The sequence below is a fragment of the Thermobia domestica genome, chromosome 5 (assembly GCF_964235325.1).
Source record: "Thermobia domestica chromosome 5, izTheDome1.hap1.1, whole genome shotgun sequence".
NCBI lineage: Eukaryota > Metazoa > Arthropoda > Insecta > Zygentoma > Lepismatidae > Thermobia > Thermobia domestica.
Genome location: NC_137458.1, coordinates 145,879,326 through 145,903,421, shown reverse-complemented (window position 1 = coordinate 145,903,421; position 24,096 = coordinate 145,879,326). Strand labels below are relative to the sequence as shown.

Below are 24,096 nucleotides of genomic sequence, written 5' to 3'. Positions count from 1 at the left end.
ATGTGCTAAATGAACGTATAGTACAGCAAACTTATGGACAGCGATGAATCCTTCCAGTCCCTCTGCGACGTTCGGAAAGAGAGACACGCAATTCAGCTATTCAGTCCGATAATGACTAAACACGTGATTCACTTGGAAGAAGTATTGAATTCTAGTACGGAAACCATTCACCAACACTTCCATAAGCTAGAGAGAAACGAAAACCACCTGAACTGCTACCACATGTCCAGACAATCAATTCAACTATACACTCGCAATAACTGAAATGTGTTCACGAAAAATTTAAAGCCGTGAAGAGAGTACTTGTGAATTGCAGAGGTGTTACTTTGCTTCAAAACAACGCAAAGTCACATGTTGCTAAGGGCAGCTTTAACACAGTCAGTCAACTAGGTTACAAAATGCTAATATCTTTCGTATTTCACTGACGTTGAACTGATAAATTATCATTCGTTCCATTTGGTATCTAGGAATAATAAAAAAACTTTAACGAGATGACCCACACATGGAACGAAGAGTTCTACCACAGTACAATCCATAGCTTGCTTCCGAGCGTTGAAGTATTGTAGCTTATTGCTGACGATGGAGACTATTTCTTAATTTACAGATTTCACGTTATTGCCTCTCTATAGGGCCAAAACTTTCATGATCTTGAAATATATTTTCTGAAGTGTGCATGCTTAATAACTATTTTAAATTCGAAAATAATTGTTACTGGCAAAAAGATGGGTTATCTATTTGGAGACTGCTATCTTAACTATTAGCTAATATAGTTATTAATCACTTTGAATCCTATATTTTGGAGAATCCAAAATTAAAGTATATCAAGTACTTTCCTTATGCTGATATAAGTTGATATTTTATAGGATTGAAGATCAACTATAATATCTTTGAGTCAGCTAGAACTTATCAAGTCAAAAATTAAATTAGAATTAGAAGGAAATAATTCTATCAATTTCCTGGATTTTACTTTGTAGGCTTCGCAAAAAGTTCCAGTCAAAAAACTACGGAAAACCTACCTCCAGTATCTACTATGTGCATAAAAAACCTGGACATCCATGGAAAGTTAAGGCGAATATATGGATCTACATATTCATTAGAGGGGCTGCAGTATCTATGCACTAGAGCATTCACTTCTCGAGCGTGAAGTTCCTGATTTGATCCCAGCACCCGCCAAGTGGAATTTATTGTGGACAAACATCGTGTGCATAGGTTTTCTCTGGATTCTCCTGTTTCCTTAAACTTTTTTCATTTCACCATTATTATTCATCTAATCATCACCGTCTCCCTTAGCCTTGGCGCATAATTGTGGGACGTTAAACTAAAGGAGAAAAATAATAAGCTCATATATAAAGTTACTGTACCGGCTGATTTACACGATGAAATTGGACACAACACTAATTTAGATCTTACCAATGGTGATAGTGGGGTAACAGTGAAAGTTTGGCAAGAACAGGCTAAGAATATTGTTAACAATTTAAAGAACTAAAGAATTAAAAAAAAAAAAAAAAAAAAAAAAAAAAAAAGCAGACAAACAAGTTGAGAAATGGATTTCCTTTCCGTTAATCCCTAGTTTGTGGTTTAGGATACCAAAAATAGCAGTTTAACGTAACTCATCTTAAAGCTATCTAGGAATTTGGAAAAGACTCTGAGCCAATACAAATGCTATACGTGAATATAAGCTCTTTAAGTGACGTTTACAAAACTTTGTGTTCCTGCCAAGATACTTATATCGACATGACACAAAGGAATATCAATACTAGATAGAAAGAACACTTAAGAATCTCATAATGATAAAGAAGCTATTTCTGTGTTGCCTACACATTAAAAAAACATACTCTGCAAAATATCAACGTTTTACTATTACATCATTAAGTGAAAGAAACCTTTATGAGGGGTATTTCATTAGGACGAAAAATCCAAAAATCAATAACATAAAAGGAAATTTAGACAAGAATGGGATAAAATTATTCGTAATTTCATAAATAAATATTAAATGATTTATTCTTATAAGCATATACCATTATTACTCCGAGATTTCTTCTTATTACAAATCTTTTGTAAATATATATAATAAGGGAGTATTACAATTACATTTATATCATATTATAAATTTAATTCTTTATTAACTAAATTTTCTTTATCAAGTTTTGGCCATTTATTAAAAAATGCAAAAAATACAAATTTACTAATACGTATCAAAATACGACTAGGCAATACTGAACTTTGCATGGATTCTGTAGTTGTTATTTGATGAATGTGGAAGACCACTTTAAGGAGAGTTTCAAATAAATATTAATAATCTCATATACCTGCAAGACAGAAATAACAAATTTAGGATTGAATAATTACCTTTATGTAAGTATACTTTTCACCCTAATATAATTCAATAGGAGAGGGTATAGGATTATGAAGCCCCCACATGATAGTTATTTTTCAAAATACGTTATTTCCTATGTAAATTAAAAATTTCTACAGATGTTGAAGCTATAAACATGCATATCTGACTGCAAAATATGATTTAAGCTGAATCCTCTATGGTCTATATGAGAACTCTTTGAAAATAGATACTCGGTAAAGTATCTGAAATATCAGAAATTGGTGTCAGATACTGGGAATACAAAAAGGTTAGTATAATTTTTATCTTAAAACTAGGAATATGTTTTCAATAATAAAAGACGTAAACGAAGATAAATAAGTAAATTTAGGATTTTGAAATATGATGTCAAATTTGTTTTCTACGTATTTTCGATTAGCTGGAAATTACTTTTCAATGCTTAAAGTTGATTAAATTACAATATAAACTAAATAAGAGGCAAAGATTTTTGTAAACTTATAAAGAAAAATCTAATAGTAACTTGAACTGTTTGTTAGAAGAGAAAACTTACGGGAGAGAAAACTGCCGGAAAAAAATATTGTCGTTTCATACGTGTATTACTGTAAATTCCAATATTATAAACTATTACATTACTAACTACACGTATTACACTCATGAGTACAGTGCAGAAACAGGTACCCATAACGTCACTGCCAACACAATGAAACAACAATACAGAAGGCCAATTCATCTAAGGTAGCCAATTTTACAGAGCTGATGACGAGCACAGCGTAGGAGAAGAAACCAGAAGTCAGTATCCCTTAAATCCAGTAGTGAGTCACGTACAACGCTGTGTGGAAGTTGTTGTAGTGAACAGCTATTATGTCTGTTAAAGTGACACCTTATTGGGAAGGGTACATATGTGCACTTTCCGGTGGACAATTCAGTGCGTCAGTGATTGTGAAAATGTGTGCGGCAAGGGGTAATAATATCAGCAGGCGTACAGTAGCAAGGGTAAACCAGCACTGTAAAAGCACCGGCCCTAAATATCATGTCGTGAGAGTGAAAAAGAAACGGGCATGTCCATCCAGAACACCACACGTTGTGAGAAACATCGGGGCATCAGTTGCGAAGGAGAACTCACCTACACAAAGCAACCTTGCCACCTCATACAGGATATCACAGAGCACAGTGTGTCGTATCATAAAGGACAATTTGGGACTGAAAAAACTTCATAAGGCGATAGGCCGTAAGTTATCACCAAGGCACATTCAAGAGAGATTCACGAACGCAAGAAAGTTGTATGAGCAGTACCTATCAGGTGGTAAATGGCAGTGGGTTGTCACTCTGGATGAAGCCTGGATCTACCTTGATGACACCAGTAAACCCAGGGCCATTTTTTATTCACCACATGATACGAAGGGCCGCGGCAAGTTCGTCCGTGAATGTCGCGAGAAGTTTTCGAAAGGCTTCATGGTGATGGCAGGTTTCTGCGCCCCTGGGAAGTTGCCAATGCATCGTGTGGATTCGAAGACCAAAGTGAATGAAGCCTACTTTCAAACGAACATCATGGAACCATTATACACAACGCACATCCCACAGTTGTATGGCAGGGACACCCGGAAGGTATGGATCCACATGGACAAAGCATCCAGTTACATTGCTCGCAGTTCTGTCGCGTATTTTCATCGTATGGTCAAGGAGACTGGTGTGTCTGTTATACCCTTCTCGTCCATAACTGTGAAGTCACCAGATGCGTCGCCGATGGATTTCGCCTTTGGCCTTCTGGAACAAGGCCTCGCGCGAAGGCGTCCCACCACCATAGCGGGACTCTGGAAAACTTGTCAAGCGGTGTGGTCTACAATTCCCCTCACACACCTTCGACGCACACTGCTTCAGTGGAAATTGCGTTGCAGGGCGATAATCCAAGCTCGTGGCTATCACATCGAGCACAACCGCTGGTAGAGGAAGGGATTGTCGTGAGCAAGTGAGAGCACATACTTTGGCCATCTTAGGAAAATTGACCTTCTGTATTTTTTTCGTCATTTTTCTAGTGCTACATCCTATGATATGTGTTCATGTAACTTTCTGAGTAACTTTTACATATGGAGTAATCTTCTATTTGCATATTTCAAACATTCTTTTTATTAGTTACCATTTTCGAAAATAAAAAATAGTTGCCATGATATTTGCGGTATATACTAGCAAAAGCACGTATTACAGTGAGTAATATTTTATGTTTATTTTTCTGCATTTTTCATAGAACTCGTCAGAACCCAAAGTCTACGACGAAGTTTAAATGTTTCGTATGGCTTTTTAGGAAGCACTACCACCCCTTTTATTTAGGGTAACCAGATTCTGACAAGCAAAAAGTAGGACACAAGTATAATAGTAAATGATAGCCTACTGCGTCAGCAATACTCATGTACCCATGCCCTTATTTCATTTAACGTTAACTTTAAGTTAATCATTCAGTTTTGGTGTTTTTTAAAGAAACGATTCTCCACAAAAATATTGAAAGAATTCAACCATCTCCAAATACATTCATGAATGACAAATACAAGATTAATGAAACAATTTAAAACAATTTGATGGACTAACATAAAAGAGTCACTTTAATGAAAAAGAAACCTTAAACATGTTGAAACATAAAATGTTAATGAAACAGAAAATCGTGATTCGTCTCAACGGTTAATTATCCACTACTGTGGAAACTTTTTCGAAAATTGTTAAAAAAAAATATTTTCATTCATATACTTTTACTCAACTTGGCATCATTGTTGTAACTTGAAATAAGAAACCTTTTCTACCTTACCAACATCTCAACCTTCTCAATAAAAATAATATATTCCAAAGCAAACTTTGTTGATTGTTTTCCTTTCCTAACAATAATCTTTTGAAGACACAGCGTTAAAAGACACAGCGGTTTATCATTCAGAAAAAGAATGTCTGTGATTCAAAATGTTGTGAATAAAGAATAAAACATTAAAGTACTGCAAATAAATTAAATCAGGACATTTGCAGGACATTGCAAAAAAGAAGGACAATTCTCGATTTTCTGTGTCTTCGCAACACGCAGGACAACTCTGAAAAACAATACTGTACTGCGAAAATCAGTACGTCTGGTCACTCTAGTTTTCTTTCTATTTTAAGTCAAACATCTAAAAAATGCTAAAATACATGTTCTATTATTTTAGATGAAAAGTCTAAACACCTTTTCATGTCTCCAACACCCTTTCCTTAAGGGTATCCAAGATATGAACATCTTATTATAAAAATTGTAACTCCGGCCTCTCTTACTTCCATCTTTTCTTCCCTTCTAGGACAAATATCGCTGAAACACTGTTAAATCACTTTTAATAAAAAGTACAATTACCAAATTTCATGTCCCTAAAACTAAGGATACCTAAATATGCCAAATATGCCATATTATTATAATAATTATAATTCCACCCTTTTTTTCAGTCCATCCCATTTTTCTCTCTTCTAGGTCAAATAATAATAATAATAATAATAATAAAAATAATAATAATAATAATAATAATAATAATAATAAACAAAGAGCACTGAATCATGTTTCTTATTATTTTAAAGGAAAATTCCAAATATGAAATTTATGTCTCTAACTTTAAGGAATTCCGAGTTATGGACTCATATTATAATAAATGTAATCCCCGCCCTTTTTTTTCCCACTCTCTTTCATTATTTTCTAGATCAAATATGATAAAACACTGAAAAACATATCTAATTATTTTAAACGAGTTTAAATACAGAATTTCATGTTTCAAACCTTAAGAGATTCCAATATATGGGCAACTTATTACTGAATAATAATTTTAATTTCAACCTCTCTTTTCCTTTTCTTTTTCTTTTTTTTTTTCCCTTTTAGGCCAAGTATCAAAATCTTGAAGCATGTTTCTAATCACTTTAAATGAGAAGTTCATATACCAAATTTCATGTCTCTAAATTTCAGAAATTTCGAGATATGGGCTTTTTCGTCGAATTCTCCCCCTGCAATTCTCATCGAATTTCCAAAAATCCTTCTTTAGTAGTACCTTATGTCACTAATCCTATGTACTAGTTTCTAGCTTAAATGGCTTGGCTTGGCTTGGGCGTTGATCAGTCGGTCATTCAGGACTTCTTCTAAAGTGATGTTGCATTGCAGTTTGCTAGACAAAATCATAGAATTGCATGCAAACGAATAAAATTGCATTGCAAAATGTGATGTATCTACAGGGGTGCCCACAAGGGGGGGGATATGACTCAAACTGCGTCATTGAAATATTTGGGGGGGGTTAAAAATCTATATAAATATGTTCGAGAGGATGTAAAAATTAATAGAAAAGATTTTTTTTCATGGAAGAACACCTACGGATAGACAATTGAGGGGGGGTGCGTCATGGACATGAGGGGGGCGGGCACCAGTGGTATCTATATCATTATTTACTACCAATGTGGATTATTTTTCTCGTGGATATAATGGTAAGTATGTGTACCTTTGGTGCGAGTAATCTGAATTGGATTCCTGGAGAAAAGTCAGGTTTTTTGACTCCCTTGTTAAGCTATAGGTCTCCGTGTCATATTGTCTCGGTGATAAACAGGTTGCTGAACTTCAAATCAACCAACGAAGTGAGTAAATTACGAGCATAGTATACAAGAAAACATCATAATATCGTTTTTCCTTCATGATAGAACTGTTTTATTTCGATGTTGTATAGTTGTGATAAATCTACCTTCGAAAACACTACGTTTCCCTTAGATGCCTCTTTGGTACTCAGTAATACATACCAATCCACTATTGACTAGATACCATATTACTGGAGGTTAATCGTAGAATTGACAACAGAGAGAGATACTATATGCACATCGGCATTTTATAACATATGGAGATAAAGTGCCCTGATGGGCTTTCGAAATGCAAGACCTCTTTTTTTCGGAAATTAGATACGTAGCGAAAACACGGGATTTTAGCAATATTCCTTTTTCTGTCCTTGCAAGTAATGCCATTTCACTATTTCTTGACGGCATTACGAATTCAGCAAGCTCCCTGTCGAAACATTCAAAACGAGATATCATCTGAAGCAATCTATAGAATGACAAAAGTAGTAGTACAATATAACAAAGCAAAAAAAGCTATTAGTTTTCCTGTATATTGCATTAGATTAAATTTAGATTAGATTAGATTTATTACTCATTCTGTGGACCATATTACATGCACATTTGTACAAAATGGTACGGAACTCGTTAGCACATAAAGTAGATACAGTACTTAGAACAAATACAATGCTCTTGTTTTTAACAACTTGTAAATATATATATAATCTAAATCAAATCTACAATGTGCATAATAATAATATACAATATATAGGACTTACTTACAATTTTTATTACTCCCTCCAACCTTCGATATTCCTCAGTACAAGTTGGACTCTTAGCTGCTCGAAGAGCAAAAGAAAAAAGGAATAAATATAGTAATCTACTAGATAACTATTGCTTTGTTGCAATAGCAATTCGGTCTAGCGGTTCTTGGGAAGAAGGCGGCCTCAAATTTATAAATGAAATCGGCCACCGTCTATCAATTAAATCTGGAGATACTATAGCAAAATCTTTCCTGATTCAACGCACTAGCTAGCCATTCAACGTGGGAACGTGTCGGCTATTATGGGAACGTTACCCACCGGTAAAGAGCTAGAAGAGGTCTTTCTTCTGTGATTGCAGAGCAGAGAGGTTTTGAGTAAACAAACGATTGGTGCAACAATTTATGTAACAACCGAGCAAGGAGTAGGGAGAGACAGCTCACAGTCCATAAGTTTATATGAAAAATTACGGCAGAATGCTGTACCGTACGTCAAGACAGTGACATAACATGACCTGTTGGAGCCATTGAAAGCAGAAGATTTAGTATTACCTGCCAAACAGAATGGGAACAAAGGTGTGTATACGAGCTATGGTTTCTTGGAAAATATCTCCGATCATGCTGAACGGGTAGCAGTTCGAGGAGTCATGTATGTTAGGAAGCTTTCTGAGGCCAGCAAAGCGAAACAAGAGGCACGTAGAACAGGCGAATAAGAACGTAAAGAGACAGAGAAGAGTTTAAGCGTTCTTGATGTTAGTAAAATTGTAAATCATGAAAATACACCTACAATAAATACATCTACAATAATTAACCAATGAAAATGACGTATCAGCAACAATGTAATTGATTCTGTTTAAATAATTAGCTCAGTTTGTGTTATCATAACTGACAGTTGATTTTTCTTTTGTTTGGATTTTTCCCTTCTGTTATTCTTTTTATTATTATTATTATTCAGTTTTATTCAGCAGTTTTAACAACTGTTTTATTTGTATTTTGTTCATCATTTCTTTTTAATTAAAAGCTTGAATATTTTTTTTAGAAAAATATTACTGTATGTATATGTATATTTGTATTTACCATTTGATATATACAATAGACATTTAATGGGCTGCTAAGGTACTCATCTACTGTATAAAATGTGGTATTTAATAACACTTTGCGCACTGAGTTGACAAAGAAATAAATTGTGGTTTTCTGTATGCAGATGTTCCATGATACGATACACAGTAGATAAGTTATCTTTTCCACGCGTAAGACAGTTGTGAGTATCGTCGTTATGTACAGAAAACGTTATTTTTCCTTATTTTATGTGCACGAAAATAATAAATAAATTCCATGTTTATAAGTAAATAAGTAAATTATATATATAATTTATATTTCCGTTACTGCCGAAAATGTTATACAAAAATTATAAATTGCAATGTAAATTTATATTTGTTTCGCAAATTGCTACGCAAACAGCAAAATCTAAAACAAGAACGCTGATTACATAATTATAACTTCTTAATACAAGTTTAAAACAGTTCTGACCAGAACAAAATGAATTATATTAATAACTATACGTTTTTGTTACAGTTTCAAGGACCTAACTAACGTCCTCTTCATCAGACAATTAGAAAAGACAGATGACAGCAAATCTTATATCTTCCTCAGCCGTTAGTTAGCATATTCATTTTTATAATTTTAATTGTTGTTTTTATACATAAATTTAAATTTGTAATATGTAACAATATCATATAAATACATTGTTAATACATGTTAATTGTTAATGCAATTTTATAATTACACTGTACAATACAGATTTTTGACAAGCAAACTACAACTGTAATACACCCTTCAACACGGAAAAAATCTTCATCACATGTTAATATACATACTTTTTCAGGAACTTTTAAAGAAACAGTAAATAATTTTGGCCGGTTTTTGGTACAAATATTTCTCTGTGCGTCTTTTAGTAGTAACACATGCAAAATTTTAACAGCGATAGAAAAACAGCAAAACAGTAAGCAAAACAGCAAAAAATAAGGAACGAGACATGAACAATTTTACACACAGAACCCACTTTGCATTAAGTCCGCTGGCAAAACTACAAAAGATTACATTCCTTGAACAGTGCACAATTTACGTTTTACAGAATATCAAAATATAATTATCCACTAATACACGTTATTGTGATAAGCCCCGCAAGAGCATCCTCAAACCTTCGCCGAGATTACAGACAAAAGATCTCCTCCAGTTCCTTACCAGAGGGTAGCGTTCCCAAAACTGATGCAACGTTCCCTATTTGTACTGCCATACTGATGCGTTGTAGTAGAAAAGAAGTTGCTCTAGCGTCTCCTGACGATAAATAAATGCGGTGACCAACTTCTTTTATAAAGTTAATTCCTTCGGGACCCCATGAACCACCCGATTCGACAGCTATAGTGACAAAATGATATTTGTCAAGCAAATTGCTATACTTCCTGCGCTTTTCTGTTTCCCAGCGAGCAGACACGTTGCCAGCTTGTGCTGAGGAAGAATGCAGATTTGAAGGGGCGAAGGTGTCGGAACAAGTAAAATCCCATAGAAGTGCTTTTCCTTTCTTCCACGGTATTAGGGTCATACCATCTGGCCTCTTGCCGTCTGCACGACTGCATCCCAACGGTTCACATATAGAAGGAACGCCTGCTGAAATTAGTGCCCTCATGATAATGTCGTTGACGCTGGAGTGGCGTGAATGTCTGCCCGAACTATTGGCACAGGAGAGTCCATGAAGGCCCTTCTTGTCTACGACACTTCTACAGGCAGGACATCTGTGTTGCTCGCAAACATCTGCTCCCAAACGCAGTGCACTGGAAATTCGAAAACTGTCATTGGGAAGATGTAATCCTAAAGAAGGTGACGGGATAGCATGGAGCCAAGCTCCTGCTTCTGGAGATGATGTAGCTAGAAGTTTGGCCTTATCTTCTGGGTTATCGGATGACTGAAGTAGAGGTGAAAAGTGATGATTTATAAGAGGATCGTCCCAAGAGGATTGTAGTCCTCTCTTATCAAGGTCAGGGGGATCTGATCCCACTATAGATGACCACTTAGCAATGCTATCGTTGACATCCGAATCCGATACTAGACTAAGATCTTGTTGAAGAATGGTCTCGATCAATGGCTTAGCGCCATAGAATGAAGACAGAAAGGATGAAATAACCAGATCCATGGCGCAACGAATGCCGAGACCTCCGTGGTTAACAGGAAGGGACGCCTGCAACCAAGAGTTATTGTTAAGTGAACAATTCAGGATAGATTCTAGACCGGTTTTCAAGGTGTTGTCATAGCATTCCAGTAGATCAGCATCCCGCCAAGAAGGAGCACAGCGAAGAAAGTATAGCAGCCTTGGCATGGACAATGAGGCATGTAGTAGGTAAAAGGCAGAGTGAGCTGAAATCAAGGAAAGACGTGTAAAGAAGAATTCTAATTTAGAAATTTTGTCTTTTAATATTGTTCGTCTTGCCTCATTAGATAATGCTGCTCCTAATAAGCTGGCGTCATCTGTCGAAATTCTTTGAATCCCAGGCGCGGCTTCGTCAAACAGCTTGAAGAGGTTATTAGACTGCTCATTGGAAACTCCGAGAAAGCTGACCTTACATTTGGAGAAATTCATTTGCAATCCGATCTCCTTAGCCCGTCTACGGATCATTTCTAATGTCTCTAGTACTGTATCTTTGTCTCCAGCTATAGTCCCGTCATCCAAATACCATATGTTCAGTTCTGTATTTATACTATTAACGATGGATTGTAAAGTTAGTGCGAACAAACCAGGGCCAAGAGGGTCGCCTTGTTGTACGCCACACTGAGAGAGGATTATTTCATCTCCTAAGTATAAGTTGCTCGGTTGCGAGTAGCACTGATGTACGTATCGATAAATTGATGGAAAACTGTTTTTTACCTGTATGAGCATAGAGTCACGATTCAACTCGTTAAATGCGTTTCTGAAGTCTATTTTCAGAAAAACTTTCTCCTGCTGGTGTAGAAAAGAGTAGTACATACGAGCAGCGTGGACTGTTGCTTCTGCTCCATGTGAGACGCAAACTCCCAGTTGGTGTGGGTATAGAAAATGTGTTAGAGGTTCTCTAATTCTATGGCAAATGATTTTGGCTGATAATCTCCTCCACACATTGCCTACTGCGATAGGACGAATGCCGCCACTTTTCTTCCTCAAAGCTATTAGTGATGCTCCGAAGAAAATAGGTCTAATTTCCGTGGGCACATCACCGGAAATAATCAGGTGGAGAAAATCGCAGATGGCATTAATCAGGTGGTCTTTAGTTTTGCAGTCTTGGGAGAGTAGGAGGTCCTTTAATATTGAAGGACGGAGACTGTCCATACCTCCTGATGACCCGGAAGGAAATGATTTAAGTGCCTTCGTAAACTCGCCAGCTCATACTCTAGGCACTACAATACTGGGCTCAATGAGATCGGGAGGTTCAAAAGGGTGGCTGTAAGCCGGATGTTTCTCTTTTAATGCTTCTAATACAGATCCATTCGGAGAAACTATAGTATCTTCTGAGATGAGAAGCCGTACTGCGTTGCGGACATCACCATCTACTAATTTGTTCTCGACATTCTTAATGTTAAAAGTGGAATTTACTGGTCGTCGAGCTTTGAAGGATTTTTTACTGTGGTTAGGAAGGGCTTCGCAACGAGAATCAGACCAACATCGCACTCTTTGTTTAACCCATGATGTTAAATTATTCACTTTGTCAACTTTTGATGGCACGCACAGTGTAACGTAAGGAAAAAAGAAGAGATCCATCCAAGCTTCTGAGTCGTTTGTACGTACAATTTGTTGCAATACCTCGCACAGAGAGTCTGCCACTGTAGCTCTAGCCCCTCGAGGTACCCTGTGCGACATTGGAATAGAAGACTTCAAGCTTGCTAGATGCTTATTGCATTTGGAGATCAAATTTTTTCTTGGGTGATCAACATTATCAGTGGATGATTGCGACTTCCATGAAAGCGAGCATGATTTGGTTTTATTGATATCATAATGGCACCTGCTATTGTGAATTGCTAGGCCTTTTAAACTAACACACAATTTGTTGCAAAGCTTACAGGTAGTCTCGTTAGGCCTGTTTGAAAAATCAATGCTCATGTTTAATGCGGTATCATTTTGGGTTTGATTTCTTTGGTTAAATTTTGATTCTGATGCGTTGCTTACATGCGAGAAATCTGCATTAATGGCCCTGCAGTCTTTATTGATATCATCACTAATAGCAGTGAAAGGATTACTGGTATCATTAGAAGAGTTACGATCATCTTCCATAGTTATTATAAAATATAGAAAAAGAATTATATTGATCTTTATATAAAATAATATAACAGAAATTTGGACTAATATCCTTTATGTACTTTTCTTTTTCTTTTTCTATAACTTCTAATAATTTCTCCCATTGCTCATGTATATTTATACCACTTGTCCAGTTCATTAAGTTCTCCTCTTGTTCTTCCTTTATTCTTCTTGCTTCCTTCCACTTCCTAATAATCTTTCTTTTCTCTCTTTCTAAACCTCTAGCCCCTTCCCAATCTATTCTATGTCCCGTTTCTTTCACATGTTTGTAAATAGCGTTATTTTCTCTTTTCATTCGAACATCATCTTTATGTTGTTTTAATCTGTCCATAAGTCTTTTTTCCCGTCTCCCCTATGTATTTCATGTTACACTCACTACATTTCACTTCATAGATAACTATAACACTTGAAACTATAACAAAAACGTATAGTTATTAATATAATTCATTTTGTTCTGGTCAGAACTGTATTTTAAATGTTATTATGATTATCCAGAACCATGGAGTTTGTTAATCAGTACAAGTTGAATTTATACATACTCATCTTCTAGAACTTAGCTAATAGGCATTTGAATGTATTATTGATAGTTGGTGTTCCTTGTTCCTAAGTTTAAAAAAGAAGTGCTTCTAAATTTAAGACTTAGAGGGCTACGTGCCAAATATACTATTTCAGATAAACTTCTTTTCGAGGATTGAATTACTGCTCACGAGTAAAATCTTTAGAAACACATTGGAATCACTCCCAGGCTCCAGCTGAGATGGCTCATTACATAAATTTCATATTTAGACAAAATACTCGAATATTATATGTTCATCACTCGGTTCATTTAATTTCTACAGTTTTCAAGCTACAATATTAAATAATAAAATTTCTATTACACTAGAATCCCGTGTTTAACCGGGTTTGATTTGACCGATAGTGCTTCGGTTGAACGAAAATTCGGTTAAACCTGAATAAGGGTTATATATATGTTAAACCGGGGAAAAAATTGCCTTCAAAACTAAACATTAGAACTAAACATTGCTAAAGCTAAAGGAGTACGACTAGAATAATGAAGTTTAACTAAGCATGTTTTAAAAAAATGACATTTTCTTTTTATTTTATTTATTTATTTATTTTTTTTTTTTTTTAAGTAAAGGTTATTTTAGCTATTTGGTTAACCTGGAAATTCGTTTAAACAAGACTGTAGTGTACTTCTAAGACCTAGAAATAAATTTCGTGTTTAAATGTTTCTGTATTCCAAAATTCAAGAATAATTCAGAGGAAAGCTATAGGTAACATTTCAAATTTAGGTGCAACATTTATGCAAACTAAATGCATAGATCAAATCAATTCTGATATATATGATGAAACTTAGCAAGTTATTGATAACTTTTGTGCTTGATTTATTTAGGTTTTCTTCTTTCTTTATTTCAATGCATAAATCTTCCCTATTTTATTTCTTTCTTTTGTATACTTGATCACGTTTTCATCTTATTTGTTACTACTATGCAAACTTTAAGATAATCATGTTTATATAGTATTAAATTATTTAAGATCTACTTGTTAATTTACATGGGACATTTACATTATTATTTAATATCTTTATGAGTATTTACTGTAATATTCTTTTCTCGAAATAATGTAAATAGTTTTTAGAAATAATGTAAATAGTTAATAGTAATATGAAACTCTTTTTTTTTTCCTAGGCGTAACATTAGATGGTGCAATAGATGGCATTTATTTCTACATAACACCTCAATGGGATATTCTTCTGGATGCTCAAGTATGGGCTGATGCTGCTTCTCAAATATTTTATTCCCTTGGCATAGCCTGCGGCTCACTCATCACACTTTCCAGTTACAATAAATTTGAAAATAACTGTCACAAGTATGTAAACGGTCTACTTTCACGGAAAACCAATTACATTTCTCTTAGCACGAGTAATATATTTGAGAGAATTAGTCTGTCTTACACAAGGATAAATTTCTTCTTCATAATTTTACAGCCTTTTTGATCTATTGATATAACTTTTGAGTACAATATCCAGCTATCTGTAGTTTTTAATCACGTAATTTACAGAAAGCTTTTCGTATTTTCTGCACGAAGCTAGTTTTAATGTTACTGTGAATAATGCCAATAATAATAATAATAATAATAATAATAATAATAATAATAATAATAATAATAATAATAATAATAATAATAATAATAATAATAATAATAATAATAATAATAATAATAATAATAATAATAATAATAATATACTTTATAAGTATATTTAATTTTCCAGTCAAATACAGATATTTGAAGATACTTGTCTTGTTGTGTGCGTTTACTTCCTGCTGGTTGCTTTCTAACGTAATTAAGACAATAGAGTTTTCTTAGATTTAAGGTGTGTCAAACTGAAAGTTAGGAAGGCGATGTGAAGGAACACAAAGAGAATTAGAAGTATGATACCACATGTACCACTTTTTTTTTTTTTTTTTTTTTTTTTAACGAAATTGGGAAAAGAAGCATGAAATTTTGAAATGTACAACTGGAAGATTAGTACTGTACATATGTGAACGTTACGGGTAGGGGGTTGAATAAACATACATATCGTCATCAGAAGGAAGCGCGAGGAAAATTGTTCGTTTCATACGTGTTTTGTCTCGAATTGTACAATAACAATTGTACCTAAAGCCCGACCCTCATATACATATATCGGCTGCTGGGATCTGATTCGATTCGAATTTACGCCAAGTAGGCTTCGTGATGGACAAACGCCGTATGAATGGGCTTTCTCATGCTTCTCCCGTTTCCTTTCACTTTCTTTATTCCAATGTTTCATTCATTCTTATCATCACCGTCTCCTTTAGCCTACACGGCATAAGCGTGGAATGTAAACCTGAAATATTACATTTCATTTTGTTACTGATCTATATTGTTAAAATAATGTTCAACTGATTTAATACTTATATCTTACATTAACATGAGATAGTATATAACCTTATACTAGTATAAAGTTTAAAAAAAATGTTTTCTTTTACCCCATCTTCATAAGTGAAGGGAAAGATGAAAAGAGTATTCTTCATAAATCTTTTTTATTGTGAAAGAAAGCTATTATTATCAATAATAATAATAATAATAATAATAATAATAATAATAATAATAATAAACAGAATGTTCAAAGAATATTGTAATATCTGTACGTACCAAATAAATTAAGAAATGTTTATCTTTACCAGCACAGATTAAAATACTAACAAAATATACTTAACCTCTACAGACCTGAATTTTTTTTTACTGCACCAAAAAATTATTTCTGAATATTTTCTAGTTAAATATATGTATTTCGGTGTATTAAAAGAAATTTCTCATTAAAAAGTGCCGCAGGGGCACAGGGAGGGCATGTGCTCATTTGAGTACTTTTGGGGCGTACTAGATGTTTTTGCTAGAATGAGGCAAATATTAGCAACTAATTATCAATAAAAATTTATTTGCCTTCGTTTTTAAGCAGAATTCTTTCTTTTAATATCATTCAAGATCCATTCAGTATGAATATAATTACTCCTGAGAATTTGGTTGAATTCACTCCATACCATAAACGACTTTTTGCAAATGTTAAATGAAAAATCGAATGTTAATGACGAAAATGTTATAGTGTTTACAACAAAGTTAGAAGAAAGTAGGCTATATTGTTGTGATGTATCCTAAGAAAATAGGAAACAAAAAAAATGTATTAATTGTATATTTACCTTCAGTACCTTATAAGATAAGCTGCTATTATAATCATGTACCGTCAATGTTTCATTAGATCAATCATATATTTTACATCACGAGAATAACTTTAACGAGAACACTCTTATTGTCCTTAACTATCACATTGATCTAATTCATACATGATGTGTTCCCATATCATGTCTCCTTTTGGTGCTTCATTTGGAATTGAATCTAATTCCATCTTAGTCTGCTGAGCATCATACTCTGATACAGTACTGGTGCTGGTTTCATTCAATGTGAAATCACTATTGCTGGCCTCATTGTCGTCTGATATTGAAATGTCACTAGGACATTACCTAAATTTGTAAAATGTGATCAGGATTATGCAGTACTTTTCTTCTATAAGATCCTGAAATAAATTAAGAACAATTCCTTAGAATTTAAGTAGCTACTGCTAAACATTTCTCCATAAAAGAAAGTTACTTGAATTTAGTCGCAAGCAAAGAAAAACTGGTAAAATTAAAACAATGAAAGAGCGCAATTTAATATAGAAATGTTTAGAAATTATAGTAGTGATCACCTCTCATGATATTCCAGCAGTTACACCTTTCATTAGCACTACTTAATCGGAAAACAAGTTAAAAGCATGAACAGAGAAAGGATAAAATCAACGTTATGGTCGGTAACCTCAATTACGGCTTACACCCGTAGCATAAATAGATGTAAAACTTTATAAAGAGAATATTACAATACAAGCCTATTTTATTACATTATTTATATCTCAACTGCTTTTAACATATCTTCTTAATCCAGCATCTAATGCATATTTATTTCTAAATGCAACTAAAACAAAACTTGAAATAGCTTTTGAGAGATAAAAAATATCTAGCAATATGAAAAGTACTCAAATGAGTACAAGGGAATAATATGTATACGTAAGTACCAAAGTACTCATTTGAGTACATGGTAGTTTTTACTCAGTTCTGAAATGTACAGAACGTCTCTGCTACAAATAATACCTTTATATCAAGAAATTGATATTAAATTACAAGAAAATAATTTTTTGAACCATGCCGAAGGTAAATAAAAGAATATACTCATTTTTTTTTTTTTTTTTTTTTTTTTTTGTCAGGACCTTCAATTCTTTCCTCTCTTGCTGCAACTATTCTTCTAAATCTCACACTGTGTGCTCAATGCTGCCATCCAATAGACCCAGAGTGCACTAAATGTGTTCTCGAATAAGTACTTGAATAGCAAAACGTGTAAGGATGCGATTGAAATGAAACAACATATATTTACGTAGTATTAAAATGAATGTACTAAGGGACCGTAGAGGTTAAAGTTTCGAATTAGTAATGAATCATCCTCACAACATAGAAAAGATGAAAATGCAAAGCTGGTGGAAAATATCAAATGATTCTAATAATCCCACTACTTTATATTGGATGCTAGCACCAATATCCTCAGATTGTTCTGATGTTTAATGTTCTCTATTTCTCTTTCATTTCCCTCTTGTTTTCTTACACTGAGATAATTTTCATCATCATCGTACTTCTTAGCCTCGGATCATAACCATAAAACATTAAATTAAACTAAACTATTTAAAACAATAGTATCCAGTTATCTAGTACAAATTGCTCAATTCAAAGTAGTCCTACTAAAAAAATTGGAAAATGATATATATTGAACAAGGTAAAATAGTCCGAAGCAGAACTTTTTTTAAAAAAAGAAACGAAAGAAGGTCAGAGAGAAGAAGAAAATTACGTTTACACTAAACAAATCTGACAATAATACGACTAGGATTACTTAAGTAGAAAAATCAAATATCGAGTGAAATAGAATAATTAAGAAAAGCAGTTTAAATTTTTATTTCGCTACATGGCATGAAGTTTTATGATAATGCTCATTCAAAAAATTTTGATGCACGAAATGTAATGCACAGCATTTTAGCATTTAATAGTACGAAGGTAAAATGTATAAAAAAATCTTAATAAATTATATGTTATTGATTAAATAGTAATATTATTGATGATATGGTATGGTAAAATGTATTTAAAATGTTAATAAATTATACTCTATGTTATTGTTTCGATTCCCGATGGAAGCTTATGTGGTTCAGATTCCACGTTAATCAGTAGGTCCACGTCTCATATAGTCTCGCTGCTAAACGGGACGTATCTTTTAACATGTCCGTATTGATATCCTATAATATACAAATATGTGAATATAGGTCCGCCTTGTTGCGCAATTATTGTTATTCCCACTTAACGCTTATTGTATTAGTGTTGGTGTATAATTTAAACAAAATAAGGGTATGTTCTTGAAATATTGTAATTAGCCTTAGTATAATGACTCAATCATATAAATCCATTAAATATTTCTAAACTTAGTTTGTTACAGTGTATATGTATTAAAAACAAGCTTTTACTGTAACTATATTGAGAGCATATTTTTGAACACTAGACGTTGCAAGTGTAATTTCTTAATACTTAGTTATGCAAATGGCCTTCTCATGCGTCTTGTGTAAAGTTGTTCCAATATGTATCACAGAGATATGTAACAGGGTTTAATTTGTAATTTTATGCCTTTTCTGAGTTCTTGGATAATATTGCAAAGATGAAAATAATGATTACAGAAGAAGAAAGACCGTTTTAAAGTTTTATACATGTATTTTGTATAAAAATAAAATTTGGCCAAAGCAAACACTAATTATTAAAAATCAGTGTTAAAGCTTCGGCAATATATCATAGCCTTCAGTCACATTATTTGATGAACTTAATGTGTCTGGTGTGTTATTGGGGGAACTGTAACACAGATTATTAATAACAATAACGATTAACGATAAGCATTGGCGTATTTAGGGTGGGCTTCCGGGCTTAAGCCCCCCCCCCCCGAAATCTTACTTGCTATAGTAAAGTATATGAAATATCTTGCTGAATTTTCACATTTTCAGACAAAGCCCCTCCCGAAAGTTAGCAAAGCCCTCCCCAAAAGAAAATCGTAAATAGGCTACTGACGATAAGTATTTGATTTGGTAAGAGTTTTTTTAAAGATTTAAATTACACATAGTATAAAGCTAGTATGAACAGTATTCAGATGTATTTTATGTAAAAAAATCTGTTTTTCTGTCCATATTATACTAATATTGACAAAACTGAATGGGATGAAAAATATACTAATGTTATTTTATATTGCGAAAACTTCAGTTTGAAGATTTCCTAACTCTGGAGTTAATGGAGTTATCATCACTAGGATCCTCAAGTATCAATATTGAGGCATGTTATTTTTGATATATCACTATATATGAGCGGCTCTTGGGAAGACAATGGTATGCCATCTTTTCTAACTTGCGAGTAAACTGGGAAAGAAATTCAACATTCCCATGCAATGTGATATAATAATATATAGTAACCAAGCTTCCCCTACCATCTGCAGGTATAATTCGTAAATTAAACTACCTGCATACTGCTCTGTGGTCCGATCCTAACCCATTTCATCTAATAACTCAATTTCACCTGATGTGGCGCTTACCATTGCTTTCCCCCGAGCCACTGATATATTAATCGTATGTAGAGACTTTATTGCAAGTATTAAGCTACAGCTATACAACTTATTTTCTTCTAATTTCATTTCCAGAGATGCTGTTATTGTTGCCTTAGCCAATTGTTGTACATCTGTATTTGCTGGTTTTGTAATTTTTTCAATTACGGGATTTATGGCCAAACAAATGCAAGTTCCTGTACAAGAGGTTGTACAATCTGGACCAGGATTAGCTTTTATTGCTTATCCAGAAGCTGTGTTGCATATGCCTGTTCCTCAGCTTTGGGCTGTGCTGTTCTTCCTCATGTTATTTACGCTAGGACTTGGAAGTCAGGTATACATTTTAATTAAAGTTTAAAAGTTTAAAAACAAATTAATTGAGAATGTTTGTAGAAAGAATTGAATTTTAAAAAACTTAATTCTTTAGCATTTAACTTGATATGATATAGTTAGAATTACACAAAATTTTGAAAATAAGTTGCGTTTTCTTTATCCTTTCTAAAATATATTTGGTCCTTAAGTAAATGCGGCTTTTTACTAGACTGCAAACTATTATACACATTTCTTCGTATAAAATACTTTATCTATATTCACTAGGTTGTATTACATTTATCTTATCTAAGCATAATAGGCACATACGTCTTCCTTATCTTCCTTAGCCACATTACAATTACAATTCTATTTATAATTCGATCTAGGATTTCGAACATTATTATTAAAACAACCATGAGGGGCAAAACGAATTTATTCATGTGAAAAGTTGCAGAATCTCTCCAATATTCTTACATATCTTACAAGTACTCGATATAAGTGCTCCTGGTAACTCGGCAAGCGTCACTCATGTATCTTGAGGTTCTTGTCACACACGTTCTAATCAGTAAGGATGCTAGAGTGAACAAGTGGGGTGAGCACCCCAGTAACTTTGTCTGCTCACAAATACTCCCCAGACATGTTTTATTGTAATGTAGGTCAAGTAATTTAAAACTATTTTCGGTAGACAAAAACATAGCTACCCCTCCTCTTGCTTTTCTCCCCCCCCCCAAGAAATTAAAGTTGGCGATGTCACTGTTTCCAATGTATGTTATGGTCATTGTCCATGACTGCATGAGCGATCCAATCTCCTCTGGTGTATTATGTATGAATAGTTTAATCTCCAGGTGCTACTGCTTGAAATTTATTACGAAATCTGCATCGTCACAACAGACTTTGATTTAACAAATTTTAAGGAAAAAAAAAGAGATTATTTTTAACCAGTGATTTGTTACGACTACCCTCTGTTGGTAAACTCTCCAACTATGCTGCGGTTCCTATTACACATTAAAACTTGGATAGTTTCTTCTTTTGGTTGATCGTTTCATTTCTGCTCTGTCTCAGTTTGTTGCTGTGCTATCTCGGGAATTATGAATGACTCTATATTTATCTTTATTGTATTTTCTACTCAAATATTTAATGCATGAACGAATCGGTTTAAATTCCATTGCTTAGCATATCAGCTTCACTTTAGACATTTTCTTTCGAAACAAGTTTACCCTGCAATACATCCTTGAATCACAAAACAGTTAGTAGTAATTAGAAGTTAGTGATTAATTAAACAATATTACTAACAAACTCAATACGACAAACGATTTGTACAGAAATTTTATTCTTGGATCACATTACATAAAATTCGATTAGTGTTGGTAATAGTGTTATGAGAAATATTTACATATTTTTACTTAGTATTTTATTATATTGGTTGAGCACATTTATACGATACAGAATCGGTAAAGACTAGATAGGAGTGCATATAATACACACTATAATATTAATCTTTGAAAATCAATTTTTAACATAAAATTAAAAATTTTTATTCTACATATAACTATCTCTCAATTCTATAAGTGTAGAAAAACTTGACCATAAAAATATGTTGTATCTATTAGCTATGCTTCTGAATACAACATAAATACCGTTTGTTATTAAGTGCCGTATCAAAAAATTTTATAAGGTTTTACTGCCTTCTTTTTATATTTTTCTTTACCCGTCGTTAAAATGTTTATGTCGTTAAAACAATATAATTGTTTATCAAGCAGCGACGCAACTAGGTTACTTGTTGTCCGGGGCAAGAACTAGCCTTAGCCCCCCTCCCCTGACCAAACAAACCAAAACTCTCCCCGACTATACCTAATATTGACATCACACAGTAATTTTCCTATTCCATCTTTTCCTCAAGTGATAACACTTGATTTCAAAATTGCAGTATATAATTTAATTTTTAGTACAAGATAAAACGGCAAACTAATTAGTATTTGATTGCCAAATAATCTGAGAATAGCATGCTTGACATATTCTTATAGTCTTATTATAACAACTGCAAATTACAATGTTTTTGGAATTATATCCTGATGTGAATGTGTATATAATGAATCAATAGTTTGTTATTTAATTATGACAGTCAAGCTGTTGTCTCGAGTATTATACTCGAACAATTTACAAATCTCTTAAATTGATGTAAGTTAAATGAAAACACAAAAATATGGAACTAAAATTTAACTTTGCCATCTCTTTTGGCTGCAAAGGTTTTTATAATGTGCTCAAAAGATAGCTTTGAAGCTAACTTATGCTCTATGGATATGATCCTAAGGTTGATGAGTCTTTGTTGTCCTGTTAAGTTTCTGAGGTATTTTTTATGATCTTTAGTTTGCTAAAACTCCTTTCCTTGCGTTATAGTGAAAATAAATATTTACTCAGTTTTGCTCTCCTCCAATCCGGCGTCCGGCGCAAAAGCCCCGTTTGCCCTCATTAGTTACGTCACTGTTATCAAGAAGAAAAATATTGGCCACCATGTTAGAATAGACTCAATGTTGTTTTCTCAAGAAGAAAAATGTTGCTTGTGGAATCAACTATCTATTTTTTAAAACTAATATGGTAATAATGTTAGGAAACAATAGCTAAGAAGAAATTTTAGTAGCAACAACTAATTATAAAGAGATAAAATAATGATGCAATACAGGGACTATAATCAACAATTGAAAACCTGTTACTATGTTAACAAATATCTTACAATATTTCTTTTTAACATACTTTAGTTTTGATGTTTTATCCTACAGTTTGCTGGTTTAGAAACTTTGGTGACAGCTGTCGAGGATCAATGGCCACAGCTCAGGGAACACAAGTACAAAGTAGTTATAGGTATGGGATTTCTCTGTTTCGTCTGCGGACTTTCCATGTGTTTTGACGGTGGAATTTATATGTTCACACTTCTAGACTGGAACTCAGCATCATGGTCAATTCTGCTAATAGGACTAGCAGAGCTAGGCCTTGTAGCTTGGGTATATGGTAAGTGAATGAATCATAATCATTCTTTTAATGAATATTAAGTTTTTTTTTTTTTTTTCTATATTCCCAATTTGGTTTCTTTTGATCTATAAGTGTCAAATGTATTAGAATTATTTAACTCTTAACTTGTTCATTATCAAAGTTATTATTCGTTGGTAAGTTTTTTGCATTTTTTAAAAATCTATAGGTATCTACTACAGGCTTGATGAGAAATGTAAAATTTGATACTTTCCATTTATATGATTCTTCTATTGTTTGTATGTTCTTATTTGCAACATTATTTAATCTCATTTAATATTGACGTTTTCAAATATTATTTTTATCCTGTTGTTTTGTCATGACTAGATCAAGAATTTTTGGTGTGCATTTTCTTCTTTTAGAGTAAAAGCGTGCTTTCCGAAAGTACTCGGTATATAAAATGTTACTTCCATTTGGTAATAGACATATTTTTTCAGCACCATTTTCTCCTTTATCCCTTTATTCCGTTAATCTGTACTCACTCCCCTTTTCTCCTTTTTCTTCTTCTTTTACTGGTACTTTTTAAAAAGTTTATTCCAAATTTCT

The 24,096-nt window shown here is 33.5% G+C and overlaps 1 protein-coding gene across 3 annotated transcripts in view; it reads left to right on the top strand.

Annotated features, from left to right (window-relative positions):
• The window catches only part of LOC145686151 (sodium- and chloride-dependent GABA transporter 2-like), a 193,897-nt gene that overhangs the window by 160,285 nt on the left and 9,516 nt on the right, over positions 1-24,096 (top strand). For all 3 annotated transcript variants that reach the window (XM_081759143.1, XM_081759145.1, XM_081759142.1), the window contains exons 7-9: positions 14,679-14,859; positions 20,311-20,548; positions 23,304-23,532. In XM_081759143.1, the coding sequence (XP_081615269.1) occupies positions 14,679-14,859; positions 20,311-20,548; positions 23,304-23,532 (648 nt within the window). The remainder of the gene's footprint in view (positions 1-14,678; positions 14,860-20,310; positions 20,549-23,303; positions 23,533-24,096) is intronic.